General features: G+C 38.5%; 1 protein-coding gene across 2 annotated transcripts in view; it reads right to left on the bottom strand.

The window, feature by feature from the left end:
- Positions 1-909: 909 nt before the first annotated feature.
- The window catches only part of xkr4.S (XK related 4 S homeolog), a 133,605-nt gene continuing 110,705 nt past the window's right edge, over positions 910-23,809 (bottom strand). For both annotated transcript variants that reach the window (XM_018223713.2, XM_018223712.2), the window contains one exon: positions 910-3,123. In XM_018223713.2, the coding sequence (XP_018079202.1) occupies positions 2,177-3,123 (947 nt within the window). In that variant the 3' untranslated portion in view covers positions 910-2,176. The remainder of the gene's footprint in view (positions 3,124-23,809) is intronic.

The raw sequence follows: 23,809 nt of genomic DNA, 5'->3' as shown, positions 1-23,809 counted from the left end.
TTCTTATTTTACATTACTATTAACATTATTTCTAGCAGCACAAATACCCTATGGATCCTGAAAAAAAAGAAAACAAGCAAACTTCAGACATTTAATTGCATTATGAGACACTTGTACCTTTTTTAGTCATGGAACTGTATACACGTTGTCACATGGAAACCCCTATTTACAAACAAATGCTATAGCAAATGACAGCTTTCTGGCATACGGAATAGCCAACTAATATTTTTGTTTCCCAAAAATGCTATTTTGCGATAACCTCACTCCATGCTATGTTCTATAAATAGAATTTATGAAAAACAATGTACCCCTACTCTTTCATAAGTCATCCTTCTTGTTTAATATGATTGATATTTTCTCCGGTAAGTTTAAATCAGAGCAATCTTGGCCAAAAGATGTAATAATATTTGGGGATTTAAATGATAAGAAATTATTAAGCCCATTATGATTTGCACAGTTCCCTCTGTTTTTAGATACAAATGCTCCTGCATGCTTTCATGGAGCATTTTTGCAGCAAAAATGGAATTGTTTCACATTAAAAAAAATTGAATTCAGTTGTAAATATTGTTGCATACAGACTTCATATGTTTTAGTTGTTGTATAGGTTTGGGTATGATATGTATGAAAAGGTCCCAGGTCTATAAAAAGTAACACCTTTTTGTAAACCAAATCTTACAATACAAAAATATTAAACTAATTCATGATTTATTTCACTTTTGCACAAAAAAAAACGTTTTTTCGACTTTTTAATGCAACTGAAAGCACCATTGGGGGCTACTTTTAAACATGACAGTAATTTTGAATGAAAAGGAAATCCATTTCAAATGCTGCAGCAACAAAGCACTGTCTTACTTTTGTTTCATTGTGGTGTTCTATTAATACGAAAACGAATCTTGAGGAGGATCAAGATGGTATTCCACAAATGTTGTCGTTTATTCTACGGCACTGTGTATACATACTAATAGACAGCCCAAGGGCCGCTAAAAGAAACATCATTTTACTTAGGGTATAGATATAAAAAAAAAGCTGTCTGTACATTTCCTTCTTGCTTCATACTCTTGCATGGCTCGTCATACCACATTAATCTGTGTTTCTCAGGCAACAAGAGCAATCATGACCAATATGTTATGTTTGGCACTAGAAGGGTATGGAATTTGTTTTCTATCATACCTGTAAAAAGTCACTTTGAGCCATGCATTTATTGTCCTGAATCTCATCTCCTTTATTTATACAGATAACTAATTGCTTATTTCCTTAAAAGTCCCTCGGAATATTTTTTGCTGACCGGACATGTCATCATGATTATCATTTTTCCTTTCTTTCAGTGCTATTGCATCATTCACTCTGTCTCTTGAATGCACATATATATGGTTGCTGCCACTAGACTTTCAAACCACTTCATACTACATCTGCTGAATCTCTAAAGCCGGAGGAACTTAAGGTGGAATACAGTATGACTGCAATGGTTTTTAGTGCTATTTAACCAAGTTAGCAAAAACGAGTGGCTGCTGGCTATATACAATTTACACATACAAAAAAGGAAGAGGATAACTATAGAAAAATAAAACCTGGATTTAATCATCAATTGTGCCATATTTGGTTTTCGTGATCTAGAACTGACTTTGACTTGTACTTATTCCTAGCATAGAAAATAAAATGTAGATATTAAAAAATAAACTGAATTCATAAAAGATGTTGAGTGGATTTCTGTTTAATTTTTTTGCTTTATAGGTTTATCCGGATAAAAAATGTGAGCTAGAAAAGTTCTGCAAAGTATTACACTAAATGAGCCCTCACAACTTTGGTAGTTTAAAAGCAATTTGGAGACTGAATGAAGGTTTGCCACCTTCATATTTGCATTTCCTGAATACATGGTGGCTTTCGAGTGACAGTTTCCAGTACTAGGCATCACCCCATTAAATGTGATATTTTCATTTAATTTCCTTATAGAAGATAACAGAAACGGCAGAAACTGTGCTTATTCTTCAGACAGCTTTCAGTAGTAGAAAGAATGATAATCATGATGAATAGCCACCTTTAAATTCTCCGCCGTGACCCTGGAAGTCATGGCTTATCGACCAGTTTCTGTAGGAATTACGCAGTTTAGTTATTGCCACTAATCTGCTGATATTCAACATAAAGTTGCAGCTCTTGAAAGTCTTTTGTACTTTTTCTGTTACAATGTGGTTTCATATTCCAGACGTTCCTGGATAAGCGCATCGTCTTTATATTGAAGCCGGGGAGGAGAAGGAGAACATTCAAAAGCTAAAATTGCCTTGCGCAGGCTTCTATCCAACACATGCCTCTCCCAGGCTGGATACCTGTTTCTAAACAGGTCAATTTTAATAACTGATTCTTCAATCCTTGGTGGCCTTGATGATGGTGTAGATGGAGCTGTAGGCCTTACCTGAAAGATTGGCACACAACCGTCTCTTTCAGTAAATTTCTGATCTCGATCACTGGCCACACTACGGTTGTTGGACATTGACCTAAGAGTGTTTGAGGCCCCTTCAGGAGGCAAAGGAAAGGCAGTTACAGTGTCTTCACAAACACAGCTTGGTGATTGCCCAAATCTAGGTCCATTGGGATGAAAGAAGGCATAGTACATCAACATAAAAACAATACCTGTTAAAAAGCTACTAAACACTACACATAGTGCTGGGATAGCAAACGCATCCAAGATTTGGGGGGCCTTGTACAGGTACCAAAGGGTACTCAAGGCAGTGTTTTCAATGAGAATGACAAAATAATATATAAACAGCCTGCACCGTGTCCTTCCTTCCTTGACGTTAAACCAACTAAATATATAGATAATTCCAACAACCATATCAAACACAATCTCCTCCCACTTCGTGATACAGAATTCGGTCTCACAATGGACAATCCAGAAGGTCATGATGCACCAGTGAAGGACGATGAATATTCCAAAGTAGAGTTGGAAAACAGAAGCAAAAAGAGCAAATGTTATCACTCTTGCTGCAATGGTAAAGAAATGCCAGCAAAACTGGATAATAACAGCCATGTAACTGATCGGTTTCTTGTCATCTCGGGAATCGCGTAATGCTTTCTGATAAGATGCAAGGGCCCAGGCCAAGGATACAAGAGATGCAGCTGCAGTGAGACCTGTAATACAAACAGATACAATTACAAACAGTTCAGTCGTGTCACTTACTGTACAGAAAGTTTTGGCATGATCATTTTTCATTCTATGAAAAATATTTCTAATTATTCACAAAAATAGAAAACAAAAGCTCATTATCATCAGTTTATAAATAGGTGCTGAACATTTCAAATATATATATTTTTTATTCACAATATTTAACATGACATACTATCCTTTTTTCTGTAATTAGAAAATGGTACTTTGTACTTGATCCCAACTAAGATACAATTGATGCCTACGGTATTGGAGACACAAAATCCTTTAGCTTTGATTGATGTATAAATAATTCTTTAGTAGACTTAAGACATGGAGATCCAAATTATGGAAAGAACCCTTTTCCAGAAAACCCCAGGTCCCAAGCATTCTGTATAATAGGTCCCATACGTAAACTTAGAAATCCTCTAGAAATGTTGTGACAATGTTGTCATATTCACTACTACTCATTCTAAAATAGTGTCCCATAAATATTAGAGGTGTTGGACCTCTTACACAGCAACATGTATCTGCAGCAAGTAGCACCACAATGTTCTCCTTACTGACCGGAAATGGAAAGCAAGACACAAGGCGACAGAATAAGCAAATTGTTCACCTTACACCATGGTTGAAATGTTGTGCCCCTTAGTAATAATGCATTTATCCCTTTGGCAATGACAAACAAGCCCCAAAGACAAAAAATACGAACAAACAGAAAAAAATAAGAAATGTAATGATAATAATAAAAAAAGAGTTTTTTTTAGCCTATTTCCCTTAAATAAAAGTGTCAGATTTGCAGTTACCTTGAGCCATTCATGTAAAGATATAGGTAGATTGTCCCTTAATTTGGTTGTGGTCCAGAACTACTTAACAAATTGTAAGATAACTCATAGGCTGGACAGGCATAATGGAGTTTATGTTATACCTTTATTTAGAACTTAAATAAGTGGATAACAAACAACAAGAGGAATAGAGAAGGAACCCCATCTGATCTGATTGCTATTGATCTGATTTATAATCCTATTAACTCCATGACTTTATATGTTCAGTACCCTTTGGGATTATAAACAGACAATTCATGCATTATTTCAGATCCTATCTACCACACAAGATTAAGGGTAAGGACACACGGGCAGATTTGGGGAGATTAGTCGCCCTGGCGACAAATCACCTCTTCTTTGGGGCAACAATCTCCCTGAACTGCCTTCCCCTATCTTCCTGGTGTATATAATGAAAAATCGCCAGGGGGATGGCACTCGAAGCGCTTAGTTTTCCGAAACTTCGGCAACTTCTGAAAACAAAGCACCGCGAGTGCCATTCCACTGCGATTTTTCATTATACCCGGCGGGAAGGTAGGGCAATGCAGTTTGGGGAGATTGTTGCCCCGAAGAAGAGGCGATTTGTCGCTAGGGCAACTAATCTCCCCCAATCTGCCCGTGTGTCCTTACCCTTAGGGAAGCAAATATATTGCAATTTATAGTGTTTGTGGATTATTGCGTCAATATGCAAATTCGATTCGAAGTAGGCCGAATATGGACCACTTCGACCCGCAAAAACCTTCGACCTCTATTCGGTTGTTCTTTTTGAATTCCACACGTGGAAACTTTGGGCGACTTCGGAAAACAAATAGCTGCGTGTGATTAGCGCAGGCGGTTTTTCATTTTAACCGGCACAGAGTCAGGGAAGGCGTTTGGGGAGATTGGTCGCCGCAAAAACGAGGCGATTAGTCGCCAGGCAACCAAATCTCCCCAAAACGCCCAGTGTGGCCTGACCCTTAGTTGATATAATTAGTTGCTACATTTCTCAGCGGTATCATATCAATTTTAACAGCTGCCTTTAATAATACAAAAGTATCAACTTAAGTATAAATTTAGAACAGTTAAAGAGTCGCGACCCCCCCCCCCCAGAGCTGCCTCGGAAAGTTAAAAATGAAACTTTAGACTTCAATATAAGTAAAACTGTCACAAATAAAAAATAGTAATTAAAAGTAATTGGAAAAATTATTTATTTCAGGTGAAACCAACTGAACTGAAAAAGAAGTGTTTGAAGGTGAACATCTCTTTTACAGTCAATCATGTTTAATATAAGAAAAATACAGGGCCATTAGGAGACAATTTAAATCAGTAAACTACTAAATAAATCCAGTTGCACTTGTGTGGAAACAGATTTAATCAACACTGCATTTTCTCTGCTATTACCAGTTCCAGGTTGTCCATTTGTCCCCTTATTAGCCTATAAATTAACAACTTGTTTTCTGGCCTGGCAGTTAACATGAGCTAAATTCTACTAAACCTCTCTCCTTTTCCCTGTCCACGCAGCTTAGGATAACAATTTGGACAATCAAATCAATATTTATTACAGCAGGCCAAAAAGGCCAAAATCGCACAATTTACCAAATCCCACTGTGATCTTTCCTATGAAGACGTGCAAAATTAATAAGACTCTTCAAATGTCAGCATGTTCCAGTCCACTGCTAAATTACACAAACACTACAAAGTTCAAGGAACAGTATTGTAATTCCTCAAGTCAGAATATGAGCTTGCTGCAGTAACCTGAAATGTCAGTTCAAAATTAACCCCTAAACATCTGCATGAGCCCACCCAAAGCAACAACACACAAAGATAAAGTGACGCAAACCATTATAAGATCTAAAGAAATACAGAAATAAATTCATATAGAAATACATTTGAAGGTCAAATGGGTTTCTTCAGGAGTCCTTTACCTATTGTCTATTATGGATATGCAATTATAACCAAGCATTGATTCTGGTGAAATGTTTGTATCCCCTGTCCCTCAATTATCAACTGAGGCTCAGGTGCTTTCATGTTAAATATATTGTTAGAATACATTCTTGTTTAAAGACATTCTTGTTTAAAGTAAGGTTTACAAATGCTTCTTCTGTGATACCTTGATAATGAGAAACCTTTGTATAGGACATCAATAAGGACTAAACCAGCTGATATAAATTTGCACTGATAGGGGGCAGGATCGCTTTGTAAATACTGGCGCCTTTCAGCAGGTTTTTTGGCTTTCCATGCCTTTTTGCACTTTTTATTCATTTGTTCAGTACTACATTTATTACACAAAACTTAATTTATGGATTTATATGTTTTTCTTTCTTTGTATGTGTGGATTACTTGGGTTGTTACCAACACCTGGTGTAAATTTCATGCCAACAGCCCAATTTGAAATATATTTGCTGCGAAAAAAGTTGACGTGTTCAATACTTGTTTTCACATACATACCAAAAACTAACTGCAGCTCTTGAGAATATTGTAGTCCTGGATGTTGTGCTTGTCCACGGAGCCATCAAACCACTCATAGAGCCACTCACAGAGCCATTAAGGGAATCTGCCAACACTATATAGCTTGGCAGGTCTTTCCACAGCTTAGCCACCATCATGGTGAAGGACCACTTAGGTTGCCAATCTGTGTCTCAAGTCTGAATGGGTTGCCTTTGTCGTTTTCTATGTGAAAATATCTATCATGTCATCTTAAGTATTTCTAGAGAAAATGATACAAGTGGCACTGCCTACTCAATGTGAGGCCTTACCAGAGATGTACTGTATAAATGTACTTTTTTATATTATACTTTAATAGAATAAGTACTTTAGTAGCCACTGACAGACTTTCTCTAGCCTGTAGTTGACAAAAAACATTCTCCTCAATTATGGAGGCCCCCAACAGAATTCTAGTTAAAGGGATCCTGTCATCGGAAAACATGTTTTTTTTCAAAACACATCAGTTAATAGTGCTGCTCCAGCAGAATTCTGCGCTGAAATCCATTTCTCAAAAGAGCAAACAGATTTTTTTATATTCAATTTTGAAATCTGACATGGGGCTAGACATTTTGTCAATTTCCCAGCTGCCCTTGGTCATGTGACTTGTGCCTGCACTTTAGAAGAGAAATGCTTTCTGGCAGGCTGCTGTTTTTCCTTCTCAATGTAACTGAATGTGTCTCAGTGGGACATGGGTTTTTACTATTGAGTGTTGTTCTTAGATCTACCAGGCAGCTGTTATCTTGTGTAGGGAACTGCTATCTGGTTACCTTCCCATTGTTCTTTTGTTTGGCTGCTGGGGGGGGGGGGAAAGGGAGGGGGTGATATCACTCCAATTTGCAGTACAGCAGTAAAGAGTGATTGAAGGTTATCAGAGCACAAGTCTTGGGGCAGCTGGGAAATTGACAAAATGTCTAGCCCCGTGTCAGATTTCAAATGCTTTCTGGCAGGCTGCTGTTTTTCCTTCTTAAATGTGTCTCAGTGACACATGGGTTTTTACTATTGGGTGTTGTTCTTAGATCTACCAGGCAGCTGTTATCTTGTGTTAGAGAGCTGTTATCTGGTTACCTTCCCATTGTTCTTTTGTTTGGCTGCTGGGGGGAAAAAGGGAGGGGGTGATATCACTCTAACTTACAGTACAGCAGTAAAGAGTGATTGAAGTTTATCAGAGCACAAGTCACATGACTTGGGGCAGCAGGGAAATTGACAAAATGTCTAGCCCCATGTCAGATTTCAAAATTGAATATAAAAAAATCTGTTTGCTCTTTTGAGAAATGGATTTCAATGCAGAATTCTGCTGGGGCAGCACTATTAACTGATTCATTTAAAAAAAAATTTTTTCCCATGACAGTATCCTTTTAATGTTTACATAATTTTCTAGTAGACTTAAAGAGCACCATGTCCGGTCACTCGCATGCGCATAACGCGCATGTAACATCATGCGCATAATGAGCAATTCGGGGCAGCTTTTCATTATGCGCATGCGAGTGACAGGAAATGGCTGCTCGCACTGGGAGCTCCCTCCCGCTGCAGGTAGCCTAGCACTGGCGGGGAGCATTTCTTTTTTAAAAAAAAAATAGTTATCCCTAACTGGAATGCGGGCTCTATTAGCCCGCACCTTTGGTTGGGGACAACATTTTTAACAAACAGGTATGAAGAACCAAATTATGGAAAGATCCGTTATCCAGAAACCCCCAGGTCTTGAGCATTCTAGATAACAGGTCCCATACCTGTAGTATATTTCTCACATTCATTATATTTTTGCCAAAGTACACAGCATTGCATTTATCAACACTGGCCCTCATTTGCCAGTCTACAGCCCAGTTCTCCAATCTAGTCAACATCCTGCTTGGAACTTTTAGTTAGACCACATAGATTGCAACCCCAGGTTCCAGGTTACTGTACATCACCTAATAGATATTTGTCTAGGAAGAGTTAATTGTACATTTAACCATGTTTGGAAAAACCTGAGTAGTATTGTGAGTTGCAAAGTATTTCAGTATCTTATCCTCTCCAAATGCTTTCCTATCACCAATGTCAAACTAACAGGCCTACAGTAATTAGGCTGAGAACGGGCATCTTATATGAATGGTTACTAACACTATCAGGGGCGATCCTGACCCCTCCGCCGCCTGAGGCAGCAGCAGTTGCTGCTGCCCCCCCTCCCCCGGAAATTCGCTCTTAAAGTACCAGGAGCAGCATTTTTGCTGCCCCTGGTACCTAGTGGGGCGCTGCCGCCTGAGGCGACAGCCTCAACTCCCCTCATTGGTGAAGCACCCCTGAACATTATTGCTTATTTAGTTTACCAGTTGTTAACAATAAAATATATATCACACTGCATGGCACTAGAACAGCTACTTTAAACAGTAGACTGACCTAGAACTCTAAAATGGCACCTTACAGACTTTAAAAAAAGGATATTTTCACTCTCTATAATATTAAAATTCTACTGTTTTGAAACACGGGAATGGGTTAACTTTTCCCAACCGAGTACTTTTGCTTTACAAATTAGAAAGTCATTTTAGGATGTCATTTTCCCTTCAAATGCAATATGAGTGCATTGTTAAATGACATAAATATTACATATAAATGTTGATACTTGTTTCGTGTTTTGAAAAAAACAATTTAATTGAACATAACATTCAGCTTAATAAGCATGCAGGGTTATGAAAGGACATATTTTTTAAGAGATGAGCTGTGGGTGTCTGGATTAGAATTCTGTCTAATGTGAAATAGGTCAGTTTGTGAGTTTTCCTGATAGGCACAAAATGTTAATTACAAACTGATGAAATCTGAAAGCTTCTTTTCCATTAGTGAGGATGTGTCATTATTATTTGAAAAGAAATTTTGATTTCTTATTCTTCTAGACCGACTCCTCAAAAAAGAACACAGCATTTTAGCATTCTATTAATTCCTAGCAAGCATTTGGTGATTATCTTGAATTATTAGTCTCTACCAATGCATGGACGCCAAGGGAGCAGAATATTCAACAATTCCTCTAATTAGTTTTTAAATAATGAAATATGCATTGACAGCTCTAAAGGAACGTGCCAAGTTTATTAAGCTGTGCTACTTTATGGGATCTTTTACAGGAACCACAAAAGATTTGAATTACTGCCATTTTCACACACTTTGCCAACACAAGAGAAAGCCCCAAGAGTCTGTTGTACTATGTAAATGTTATTTTTAAAGGGGATCTAAACACGGTTAAAAGTGAAGAGAGACAGAACAGGATAAGTCTTTGTTGAATGGGCCATAGTCCAGTTTTGATTCAGTGACATAAAAATCTTGTGGCACCAGAAAGCTCATCAGTACCCAGGCCATGATCAGAGGAGAATTGGTGCCTTTTATAAGTTAAAAACAGAGGTCTAACATTTTAAAGACATCACCCAAATAATCCCAATTCTTCTCTACGTGACCAAACACTGTAATTCTCAATCACAAATGATTCCAAAGGGGCCAGGTCGAAATTCCAATAAGTACTTAGAGTAAAAACACTCTTAGGGGCCCATTTACTTAGTTCGAGTGAAGGAATAGAGGAAAAAAAGTTTGAATTTCGAATGGTCGAATATGGCTACTTCGACCATCGAATGGGCTACTTCAACCTTCGACTACGACCTTCGAATTGAACGATTCGAACTAAAAATCGTTCGACTATTCGACTATTCGATAGTCGAAGTACTGTCTCTTTAAAAAATTCCTCGACCCCCCAGTTCGCCACCTAAAACCTACCGAGGCCAATGTCAGCCTATGGGGAAGGTCTCCATAGGCTTTCCAAGGTTTTTTTGATCAAAGGAATTTCGTTCGGTCTATGGATTAAAATCCTTCGAATCGTTCGATTCGAAGGATTTAATCGTTCGATCGAACGATTATTCCTTCAATCGAACGAATTGCGCTAAATCCTTCGACTTCGATATTTGAAGTCTAAGGATTTCAATTCGGCAGTCGAATATCGAGGGTTAATTAACCCTCGATATACGACCCTATGGGTAAATTTGCCCCTTAATCCCAACAAAAATCTTTTTTTTGAGTTGGCTTGCATTATAGTACAGTTTTATGGTTAAATATCAGAAAATGGCCATCTTTGTAAAATTGGGGACTGGAGATGAAAGTTAGGGTCTTTATTTCATCTTGAGTTTATCATATAAAAGAAGTCCATAACAATATGTTAACAGTATCAGTGCTAAATATTCTTGATATCCCAGCTCCTTCTGCTCTTGTTGGGTGGGTCTAGTTCTGAGACCCTGCTAAAGGGATTCTGTCATGATTTTTATGGTGTAGTTTTTATTTCTAAATTACACAGTTTACACTGCAAATAATTCACGCTACCATAAATAATTTTATTCTTGAACCAACAAGTGTATTTTTTTAGTAGTAATATTTGTGTGTAGGCAACCTGGTCATGTGTTTTCAGGAGCTGCTACCTAGTTACCTTCCCATTGTTCTGTTTTGAGGCTGCTGGGGGTGGAAGGGAGGGTGTAACATCATGCCAACTTGCAGTACAGCAGTAACGTGTGACTGAAGTTTATTATAGCACACAGGGTCAGACTGGGCCGGGAAAAAACAGGTGGGCCCCCGGCTCTTGTAGGCCCCAATGGCCCACATCCGCACCCAGATCTGCTGCTTAATTTTGCAACCTCCCTTTGCGCACAAATGTAGCGCACAAATGTGGTGCTGCGCGCATGCACACAGGCGTGGCGTACCTGCGTGGCAGGGGGCCGAAGGGGCCCTGGGGCAGTAGCACCGGTGGGCCCAGGGTCCCCAGTCCAACCCTGAGAGCACAAGTCACATGACTGAGGGCATCTGGGAAATTGAAAATATTTCTAGCCCCATGTTAGATTTCAGTATTAAATATAAAAAAAATCTGTTTGCTGTTTTGAAAAATTATTAACATGTTTTCCTGCGGCAGTATCCCTTTAAGTAACATTCTCCACATACACTATCATCTCCACCCAGTTGTTCTGAACTGTGGGTTATGTTCAGACCATATGAATAAAGTTAGCCTTGGGTCGGTGACATTAGGGCACTCATCATTGAAGTTCGGGGAGATTCTACGCAACCTGTGAGTAGGTACTCTATGGATAAATTTAAATTGAATTAACTTGTCTTTGGCTGTAACTAGATTTTCAAAAAGAGTTTCCATAATTCGTCTGACATGCTAGGAATATCCTATTGCCACTGTATCTTATTTGAACAACACAACATCCCACTTATTATCACGGTTGCACAATTGATGAAAAAGGATTATCTGGAATGCAAATAACATATTTTGACTTACCGTAACCATCATACTAAACTAAAACTATCATTTTACTATACTATTATAGTAAAATGACCCAGACCAACTATAGTTTCATTCACATTTATCTTTTGATTACTGCCCTTCAGCAGTGGGGCCATTACAGTCAATTATATTGTTATCTGACTTAAACATGTTGCCTGCTCAGTCTGTGACTTTAATTAAATTCCTATCAAGGCCACACTGGATACTTTTCACTGGATGCTTTTCTTATGCCTCTCAGGACACCTTAAAGGACAAACAGTGTCTGCTGTACTGTTCCTCAAACATGGCAGGAAATCATTTACTTTAGCCAATTATTGGGAAATGATAGGGAAGAACACAAGCCTGGCATAGAAAAGCCTAGATTTTCCGTCAGAAAGCTCTCCTCAGTGAGGCAACTTCAGGCGACTATAGAAAACGCATCGCCGCGTGTGCATTAGCGCAGGCGACTTTTCATTCTAGCCTATGGGGAAAAACGCTGAGGCAGTTCGGGAGATAGTCGCGCAAAAGACGAGGAGATTAGTTGCCAGGCGACAAAATCTGCCCGAATCTCCTCGTGTGGCCTTACCCTAAGAAGGGGTTGGATGGCTTTTTAGCAAGTGAGGGAATACAGGGTTATGGAACCCAGTTGATTCAAAAACTGGTTTGATTGCTATCTTGGAGTCAGGAGACTCCAAACAGGCTTCAAACAAATTAGCAGTTAAGCAGGATATATATAGATTTAAAAGTTTGACCTTGATGTATGTGTGTCTTTTTCCAACCTTACTATGTTACTATGTATTAAAGTCCTCTTCTAAGGTTATCCATCTGCTACCCGAGCAGTTACCCACACACCTTACCAACTGCACCTATAAAATACCCCTGTGAATGCCACAGGGTTTCTAGACTTGCTGGAAATCAATATAGACACTAATAACTAACAAAACCCGATCATTTAAGGCAGTGATCCCCAACCAGTAGCTCGTGAGCAACATGTTGCTCTCCAACCCTTTGGATGTTGCTCCCAGTGGCCTCAAAGCAGGTGATTATTTTTGAATTCCAGGCTTGGAGGCAAGTTTTGGCTGCATAAAAACCAGATGTACTGCCAAACAGAGCCTCAATTTAGGTTGACAATCCACATAGGGGCTACCAAATGGCCAATCACAGCCCTTATTTTGCACCCCGGAAACATTTTTCATGCTAGTGTTGCTCCTGAACTCCTTTTACTTCTGAATGTTGCTCACAGGTTCTAAAGGTTGGGGATCCCTGATTTAAGGAAAAACGTTTTCTTCCAATAACAAAGTGAAGCTTTAAGAGAAATGAGAAACCTTCATTATTTCATATATCGTACCTTCAGCTGTGTGAGACCAGTTATTCTGATGGAACATCATTATTTTAATTGCATTATTGCTTGTTATTAGTAAAAACGGAGGCACGCATCAGAATAGTCGCGCGCATAAAATAGTCGCGTGTCAAAATTATTCAGATGCCCATTAACTTAAATGCATTTGGACAAAATACTTGTTGCACGTCAAAATTATTTTGACACCCATTAAAATGTGTTTCGCAAATTTTTCAGCAAATTTACAAATTTTTCTTCGAACGGCCACAGATTCGCCCATCACTACTTTTTACATGTAGACTAAAGCTGGTAAGTATTTTACTGTTCACTGAAGTATTAGCACTGCAGAAAAGATTGGAACGTTAAATAGCCAAGAGCCTTTTTTAATTAAAATAAATGCGTCAGAGGATTTCTTGCCTTCATTGATCAGACTAGATAGATTTATTCTTTTGCATAGTGTTAAATACTAAAGGCTTCTTCTTTATGTTTCCATTGGAAATCAACACTGTCTAAAATACAGACCCAAAAAAGAGTTGTACTCATGAGTACAAGATGCCATTTGTGCAGAGAGTTGGTGAATGTGACATACACTGGGCACGGCTGATTATGCTGCCTTCCAGCTGTTTTGCAGTTACTGTGTGCTATATATTGTCAATCCAATGTCAGAGTTATTCTTCGGTTAAAGGGATACTGTCATGGGAAAATTTTTTTTTTTCAAAATGAATCAGTTAATAGTGCTGCTCCAGCAGAATTCTGCACTGAAATCCATTTCTCAAAAGAGCAAACAGATTTTTTTTATATTAAATTTTGAAATCTGACACGGGGCTAGACATTTTGTCAATTTCCCAGCTGCCCCAAGACTTGTGCTCTGATAACCTTCAATCACTCTTTACTGCTGTACTGCAAATTGGAGTGATATCACCCCCTCCCTTTCCCCCCCCCCCAGCAGCCAAACAAAAGAACAATGGGAAGGTAACCAGATAGCAGTTCCCTACACAAGATAACAGCTGCCTGGTAGATCTAAGAACAACACTCAATAGTAAAAATCCATGTCTCGCTGAGACACATTCAGTTACATTGAGAAGGAAAAACAGCAGCCTGCCAGAAAGCATTTCTCTCCTAAAGTGCAGGCACAAGTCACCTGACCAGAGGCAGCTGGGAAATTGACAAAATGTCTAGCCCCATGTCAGATTTCCAAACTGAATATAAAAAAATCTGTTTGCTCTTTTGAGAAATGGATTTCAGTGCAGAATTCTGCTGGAGTAGCACTATTAACTAATGCATTTTGAAAAAAACATGTTTTCTGATGACAGGATCCCTTTAAGTAAGAACGTATTAGAGGGTTATAGCTACTCTGGGCAAAACATGGTGCACTTATTAGTCACTAACAGGAAAACATTATAGGGGACATTTATGACCGCAAGTGCAGCAGGCTAGCGCAATTTAGAGTACCATATTTTTTACCCACAATTCCTGTATAATTATGGTCATTAGTAGGAAATGCATCTGATACATTTGCAGTCATACTTGCACTTCAATGAGAATTGGATGCAATTCCACTGAAAAAGTCTGGCTGGCGTTATTTTAGGCATTCAGCATCTATTCACTTGGCTCAAATGCTCTGTGGTGATGTTTTTCCTGGTGTGCATATATATTAAATATATTATAGGTATAATTGTATAGTTTTGGATTGTTTTTCTTTCTTTTCCATTTTCTCCAGTTTCCAGGGGTCACTGACCTCGGCACCAAAGATAAACTATTGCTCTGTAACAAGAGTCCTTTATGTATCCATCCGTATGGGTGTGCTTCTCTACGTGCTGCAATCCCCGTGTTGGAATGCCAAGGTTACTAATACAAAAAGAGGTAGCCGGAGAGCACTTATTTCTTTAGTTTAAAAGATCATTTCTTTATTTTGCAGGCATTTACTGCACTAAATGCAGTAAATGCCTGCAAAATAAAGAAATGATCTTTTAAACTAAAGAAATAAGTGCTCTCCGGCTACCTCTTTTTGTATTGCTCTGTAAGCTTGCAATTTTATTATTGTTGTAACTATTTTTACATTATCTTGCTATTCAGCAAGTACGAGCTAAAAGTACGAATGGAAAAAGATGCTGAACAATTCATTAAAAATTACGAAAACCCTCTAAAAATGTACGTTTTTCAGGGGGTAATTACTAGCAGAAAAAACCCCGAAAACCTCTTTTCATTAAAAATGGCCCAATAGGATTGACGCAGCTCCCATTCTATGGGACCTCGACTGCTTTTACTTGGCGCAGTTTTGCATAACAGGATTTTGTGTTATTTACAATTAATAAATCTCAAATCTAATGTTGTCACAAACCTTTTGATTCTGCTGTCTACGTGGTTACCTGTAGATTCAATTTCCAGGGTTTTACCTTTCTGTAAGAGGAAAGGTGATGGAAGAGAAATTAAGAAGTGTATATACATAGGGGCAAATTCACTAAGCGCCGAACGCTAGCGTTAATTCGCTAGCGTTTGGCATTTTCGTTACTGCGCAAATTCACTAACGAACGCTGGCGTAGTTTCGCTAGTGTTACTTCGCACCCTTACGCCAGGCGAATTTTCGCTAGCGACGTAACTACGCAAATTCACTAACTTGTGCAGTGTACTGAACGCTACCTTTTACGCTAGACTTCCTTCGCCACCTCAGACCTGGCGAAGCGCAATAGAGTAGATAGGGATTGTTTCAAAAAAAGTCCCAAAAAACGCTGGCGTGTTTTCTACATTATGGGTGATAGGCTGAAAAAGATCGAAAAATTTATTATTTGATGATTTGAAGGTTTTCTTGGCATTTGTAGTGCTGATACGTATTACTCCATTGAAATTTGAATTTGGCGCCGTATGCAAATTAGCCTTTGCTAGCGTAACTTCGCTTTACATAGCGAATCAACGCTAGCGCAACTTCGCAACCTTACGCTACCCCTGAGCGCAACTTCGGATTTTAGTGAATTTGCGGAGCGCTGGCGAAACTACGCCTGGCGAAGTGCGGCGAAGTGCGGCGAAGTTGCGCCTGCTGAAACTACGAATGTTAGTGAATTTGCCCCATAGTCAGGGATAGCTCATAGCCCTTACAAACAGAAAGAGGTTTTTCATGTCAGTAAATAACTTTATTTAGTAATTTATGGTGCCACAGATCTGCCTAAATGTATTAATCCCGTACCATGGGGTTACTTACTGAAATACTTCTACTTTCTTCACCACAAAAGTCATCTGTCCACCCCAGTAACATCACATACAGAAAGGGAGCCTGAATACCCTGATTGCCAGCACTGAAACAGCCACAGCAAACTGATATTTAAAGTGTTTTAAGGAATATATTTACAAAATAATCACTGTTAATCAAATAATGAATAAAAATAATGATAGTGTCCCTTTATGTTAATAATTCCTGGAAAGAGTATGTTGGTATTAAGTAGGGATGCACCGAATCCTGGATTCGGTCCAGGATTCGGCCAGGATTCGGCCTTTTTCAGCAGGATTCGGATTTGGACAAATCCTTCTGCCCGGCTGAACCGAATCCGAATCCTAATTTGCATATGCAAATTAGGGGTGGGGACGGAAACTGTGCGACTTTTTGCCCCAAAACAAGGAAGTAAAAAATGTTTTCCTCTTCCCACCCCTAATTTGCATTTGCATATGCAAATTATGATTTGGATTCGGTTCGGTATTCGGCCAAATCTTTTGCGAAGGATTCGGGGGTTCGGCCGAATCCAAAATAGTGGATTCGGCGCATCCCTAGTATTAAGTACATTACATACTTGGTATCCAATTTACTTTATACATGAAATCTGAATTCATTACTTTCCTACCACTTTGATTAACACATAGATACCGTATAATGCTGTGTTCTCTCAGGATTGTTACAGCAACTCAGAGAGCCATGTTGTTTGCCTGAGCTCGGCCAGTCCCAAGAGCTTATTCCTGCCAGATCTGACCTCACACATTGTGTGAATTAAAGGAAAAAAATCTGTTCTTGTGTTCCCAAGGGCCCTGCTCAAATACACCATCTAATTGTACAATTTTGACACACAAAGTAACATTTTCGGAATGGATGAACTACCCAGACAGATCTTGTGCTGAGGTTTTTCATAACTTTAGCACCCTGCTGTGATGTGACCCAAGGTTCACTTCTACGTTATTTGTTATGCAATTTCAAAAGGAAAGAAACATTGTCTCTCCCCTTGTCTGGTGGCTCCATAAGAAAGGGCAATGGTTTCCTGCAGATCAAGGTACAACTTGTGGCCACTTTGTGTCGTGATACAAAAACCAAAACTTGACATTCTTGAACTTGTTCTTAAGGTGGGATTTCTATGAGTGCTGATATATTGGGGCAAATTCACTAAAGCGCGAAGCGGCTAACGCTAGCACAAATTCGCCAGTGTGACGTCATTTCGTTACATTCACTAGCGAAGTGGACCTACTCTAGAGCTACTTCGCACCCTTACGCCAGGCGAAGTTGCGCTCTAGCGAAGGGACGTAACTACGCTAATCCACTAATTTGCGCATTTTACTGAACGTTACCTCTTGCACCAGACTTGCCTTCGCCACAACAGACCAGGCGAAGTGCAATAGAGTAGATAGGGATTGCTTCAAAAAAAGTTAAAAATTTTTCTAAGTCACAAAAAACGCTGGCGTCTTTTACTTTTTAAGGGTGATAGGCTGAAAAAAGATTGTATATTTTTTGGGGAGGCACCCTCCTTCCCCCCTACATTTCCTAACATATGGCACCTAAACTATACAGGGGGCACATGTATAGGGCAATATAACAACTCTATTTTATTTTATAAAGCTTTCCCAGGCTTGTGTAGTGTAATGTATTTGCTGCTACATATACGTCCATTGTACTTTAACTTGGCTCAGTATGTAAATTAGGCATCGCTAGCGTAACTTCGCTTTGCTTGACAAATTAACACTAGCGGAACTTTGCTACCTTTCGCCTCCCTGAGCGCAATTTAGGATTTTAGTGAATTAGTGGCGACGAAGTGCAGCGAAGCTAACGCTGGTGCAACTTCGGAGGTAAGTAAATTTACCCCATTGTCTCTGGTTCTACATCCATATATTCATCATTGCATCAGATGGCATCATTGCAAGAAGGAATCATATCGCCCATGCATGGGCTCCTAATAAGGGCACTTCTGACTGATATTTGACTAAAAATCGGGCAAAACTTTCTTGGACAAGGGCTACATCAGCATGCTGCTATAGTCCTCATCTGGTGATTATCTGTAGGCCTCATTTATCATATGATTGTTGACCACCATGCTAATAGGTGGCCATATGGGTTAGCAAACTAATTGCAAATTTATTTGTATTTTTCCCTGCTACTTAAACATAAAAAACACTCATTTTTTTATTCCTGGGGGCACAAGTGCTAGAGCATTAAGGGGCGCAACAGCTCACAACTTAATGCTTTCTTACCAAGTACTTGTGCTCTAGAAATGATGCTTTTTGCACCAGGCTCTGAATCAAAAAATACAGTACTTGGTGCAGACAGCAGCAACAGGGGGTATTGTTACAGACTGTGCCCCTTGCCATTCCCATATTTGTGTGTCTAAATGACCTACCAATACAGAGCTGACTTCCACAGTCAGTCATATTCTAGGGGTCTCAAAAACGGAGCACAGAGACCGGTGGCAATGCTACAACACTAGAATATAGTGTATAAACTGCAAAAAAAGTACAAAATGGCTTATTAATGATTAGTGATGGGCGAATTTCCCGCGAAATTCGTGAAACGGGGAAAAATTTGCGAAACGGCGTCCGTTTTTGGACGCTGGTGCACATTCGCCAGTGAAAATGCAACGGAATCCAAAAAAACTGACTTCTTGCCAGCAAATTTTCACGGCAGTTTCGCAAATTTATTCGCCAGCTGCGAATCGCGGGAATTCGCCATGAATTCGCGCCTGGTGAATTAATTAGCCCATCGCTATTAATGATCTAGCAACTACCCTCTTGTCACATACATGGTTTCAGCCAGTGCAAGGACAGTTGTGAGGTGGTTTAGTGCATTTGTCTTTCTCTACAAATTATCACTTGGCTTTATCTGAATTAGCATTGATTTAAATGTTGAAAAGATGAAAACTATGTACAGTATTTTTTTCTTTAACAGGCTTCATTAGCATGCGACTTTGGTTAGTGTAAATACATGAATACCCTCTCAATAATCTATTTTTACATATCATATATGTATATACAGTATACTGTATATACAGTTGAATAAAATACACTTATATATTATGGAAGATTACACAAAAAAAAAAAAAACAATTCTCCCCTAAAATGACTAACAGCATCATCCATTGTTGTCAGGCACATACAAACCATATTAACTCTGACGTCAGCTTCAGTTTAATGAATTTTTGCAATTTGGATAAAAGGGGCATAATAATGGTTTTGTCAGATGTGATAATTACCAGGCATTTGCTATTAGAATTAACCACAAGACAAAATTTCATTCTGGGGTGGATGGGATTCAGCCAGCGTGATATTCATGTAACAGAGTCAAGGGAATGGCTACTCGCATTTGGCATTTACTGAATGGAATATCATGTAATAAATGTGAGTGCAATTCTTTTTAGCAACAGACCCAAGAGACTAGAACTCAATGCATGTGCCACATTAAAGGAACAGTAACACCACAAATTAAAGTGTTTTAAATGAAAGATAATATAATGTACTGTTGTCCCTTACTCGAAAAACTGGTTTGTTTGCTTCAGAAACACAACTATAATTTATAATCAAGTTGCTGTGTAGCCATGGGGGCAGCCATTCAAGCAAACAAGGGAACACAGTATATAGCAGATACGTTCGGAAGAATCCCATTGTATACTATGGAGCTTATCTGTTATCTGCTGTGTAACCTGTGCTTGAATGGCTGCCCCCATGGCTACACAGCAGTATATATATATATATATATATATATATATATATATATATATAGTCTTTCTGAAACCAACACACTAGTTTTACCAGTGCAGGAGAACACTACCTTATGTTTTCATTACTTTAAAATATTTTTATTTTTTGGTGTTACTGTTCCTGTAAACTTTTTGTACCAGCTCTGTGAACATATGTATTCAACAGCCACTCTATGGGGGAAATTTACCAAAGGGTGAAGTGGCTAACGCTGGTGAAAATTCGCCAATATGACGTCATTTCGGCACTTTGCCGATTTACTAACGGACGCTGGTGTAATTACGCCAGCGAAGGACTCTGGCGCATCTTCGCACTCTAACGACAGGCGAATTTTCAACGTTTTTGATTTTACTGACCGTTAACTCTATCGCCAGACTTGCCTTCGCCACCTCAGTCCCAAGACCTGGCGTCTTTTCCTTTTTACAGGGTGAAAGGCTGAAAAAGATAGAAATTTTTTTTGGGGTACTCTCCTTCTCTCCTACATTTGATAACATATGGAACATAAACTATACTGTGGGTACATGTGTAGGACATTATAACAACTCTATATGATTTTATTAAGGTTCCCTGGCCTTGTGAAGTGTAATGTATTTGCTGCAGCACATACAGCCATTGTACTTTAACTGCACGCCGTATGCAAATTAGCCAACGCTAGCGTAACTTCGAACTGCTGATCGTATTTTCGCTAGCACAGCTTCGCAAGCGTTCGGTATTTTGAGTTTTCGTGAATTTGAGTTGTCCAGGCGAATTTATGCCTGGCGAAGTATTGCGAAGTATTGCAAAGTATTGCGAAGCCAGCGCTGGCAAATTTTCGCAGGTAAGTAAATTTGTCCCCAAAAGTCAATTTACACACAAACTCTTACAAATAACATACAAGGATTTCCCTTCTGATTGTTCCTATGTATAATATTGTCTGTAAACATTAAAATAAATAAATAATGGCCTCTACTGTAAGTTAACTTTTAGTATGTTATAGAATGGCCATTTCTGAACAACTTTTCAATCGGTCTTCATTATTTATTTTGTTTTACAGGATTTTAATGATTTGCCTTTTTCTTCTGACTCTTTCCAGCTTTCAAATTGGGGTCACTGACCCTATATAAAAAAAACAAACACTTTTTTTCTAGTCATGAACTCGATCATTAAAGTTTTTTTCCCGGTCATTTTAATGCGAGTTTTTAACATTTGGATTTTTCCATAAAAATGCAAACATTCGAAATTTGAGTTTATTCGAGGTAGAAAAAATCCTCACACAACTCACAAATTAGATTCTTGATAAATATGCCCCTTAGTGTATAACTCACATTTATATTATTTTTACCAAAATGCATAATCTTGTATTTATCAATATTGAACCTAATTTTCCACAGTTTTCCAATTTAGTTAAATCACTCTGCAAAGTGGCAGCATCCTGCATAGAACCTATAGGGGCAAATTCACTAACCTGCGGAAATTTGCCAGCGACGGCTTCACTCACATTTCCATGCGAAAATTCGCCAGGACAAGGCTAATTCACTAAAATGCAAAGTTGCGTCCAGGGCGCCGAACGATGGCGAAGTTTCGCTAGCGTTAATTCAGCACAAAGCGAAGTTACGCTAGCGTTGGCTAATTTGCATATGGCGGGAAGTTACATTTCAATGGACGTATATGTTGCAGCAAATACTTTACATTACACAAGCCCGGGGAACCTTAATAAAAGGAAATAAAGTTGTTATATTACCCTACACATGAGCCCAGTGTATAGTTTATGTGCCATATGTAAGGAAATGTAGGGGGGAAGCCGGGTACCCTCAAAAAATTTACGTTCTTTTGCAGCCTATCACCCTGAAAAATGAAAAGTTAGCATTTTTTGGGAAACTTTGGGAAATTTTAAAAAATTTTTTGAGGAACTCCTATCTACTCTATTGCACTTCGTCTGGTCTGAGGTGGTGAAGGCAAGTCTGGCACAAGAGGTAATGTTCAGTAAAATCCGCATCTTGAATTTGGGTAGTTACGTCCATTTGCCAGAGCGAAAATTAGCCTGGCGTTAGAGTGTGAAGTATTGCTAGAGTCTATCTCCTTCACTAGCGAATTTACGCCATCGCCGGTTAGTAAATCGGCAAATTCCCGAATTTTCGCCAGCATTAGTCACTTCCTCCTATAGTAAATTTGCCCCATAGTTCTGCACAATTTAGTACAGAAAAAGTTTGGGAACCCCTCTCAACCTGTATTATAATTTTCTCCACTTTCAACAAAAAAGATAACAGTGGTATGTCTTTCATACCACATATGAGTGTGAGCTGCAATGCTGATGGTAAAATGAAACATTCATAAATGTAGATAAAACGGTGGCACAAGTGGTTTGTCAACCATGAAAATGGTGGAATCCTTATTTGGCTTTAGTATACAATACTTTTTGGACAAATAATCTCACAAACAGGAACACCTTTGTTTTGCTAACTAAGGAAAGAAAGACAGGATTTGTCTTATCTTCATAACTGGTTAATAAAATGTGTATTTTATGAAGGGTATGTCACGATACATATTAAAAACAATAATTGGATATCACACGTATATATATATATATATATATATATATATATATATATATATATATATATATATATATATATATCAGGGATCATTTACTAAGAGAGTGTTATAAGAGGGAGGTGCAAGGTATAAGAGTAAATAATGAAAATTAAAAAAAACAAACAATGTGAACCCAAACCTTGCCGTCTATTAAATGTGGAAAACAGTCACTTTCTTTTTTTTCATATCCAGATTTATTGCAGTTTTTGAAATAATGGATGAATAAAATATACCAAATACAAGTAAACACATTAGTTAACAGATTAGTATTAGGAAACGAAGGGAGGTTTAGATTAAAGTCCACAATAACTATAACTAAGAAACTATGCAATCCCACTTGTTACATATACGTATATCATCACAACATATTGCAATGTGTATGAGCACATGTTTGTATGTCCTAATATTGAGGTTTTACACTGCATAGGGCCATCATACTAAGAATAATGGATCCATTTGTATATAGGTATATAGGTTCCTAATGTTGCCCATAGTCCCAATATCCCCAATCAACAGTTTTCATAACAATGTATTAAGCATGGTAATAAAGGTATAGCAATAAGGTGAGTTGATTCTGAACTACTGGGTGGCCAAGCATAGGACCTCACAACCTTTGCTACTGACACTAATTAGAGCTGGCACTTTTTCTTTTGAATTGCCTACATATTCATTAAAGTTTATAGACCCCACATGTAGATTGTAAATTGTTTAAAAAAGATGTAAGTGACAGAATCCATGGCAACAGCAACATGATGCTCAGCATAAGTAACACTCAATCCAACACCATGGGATTCTTTTAGATGTGCAAGGAAAGGCGTGACGGTCTCTTGAAAGCATCTAAATTGTGCCAAAAGCAAAATCCAATTAGCCGTGTCAGAAATCCCTTCCTCGGCTTTGTTACATCATCAAAACCCCTGGAATAACCACGGTTCTAATATTTTTATGGCGGATTTTGTGCAAACTCACACATAAGGCTTTCTTTGGGGGAGGTAAGCGAATATAAATGTCCTGCCAATTCCTATCTTTCTGCTTATATTAAAAGAAAGAATAGCTTCAGACTGTAATGCAAGTTGTAAAGAGCCTTTTACAGAATGGCGAATGTACTATTGAAGACGCTTGATAATATTATCCACTGAACACTGCACAGAAAGCTTACAATGAGACTATTTGAAAATCTGTGCCTTGGCTTTCTAGAGGGCTCCTATCTCATTTGTACATTACAGCAAATCTCAGGATAGAGAAGTATAAATGTTAGCATTAAGGCATTTTTCTTTCATATACACATA

This window comes from Xenopus laevis, chromosome 6S (genome assembly GCF_017654675.1).
Source record: "Xenopus laevis strain J_2021 chromosome 6S, Xenopus_laevis_v10.1, whole genome shotgun sequence".
Lineage (NCBI taxonomy): Eukaryota > Metazoa > Chordata > Amphibia > Anura > Pipidae > Xenopus > Xenopus laevis.
The sequence above is the reverse complement of the archived record's forward strand: the minus strand, read 5'-3'. Positions and strand labels throughout refer to the sequence as shown.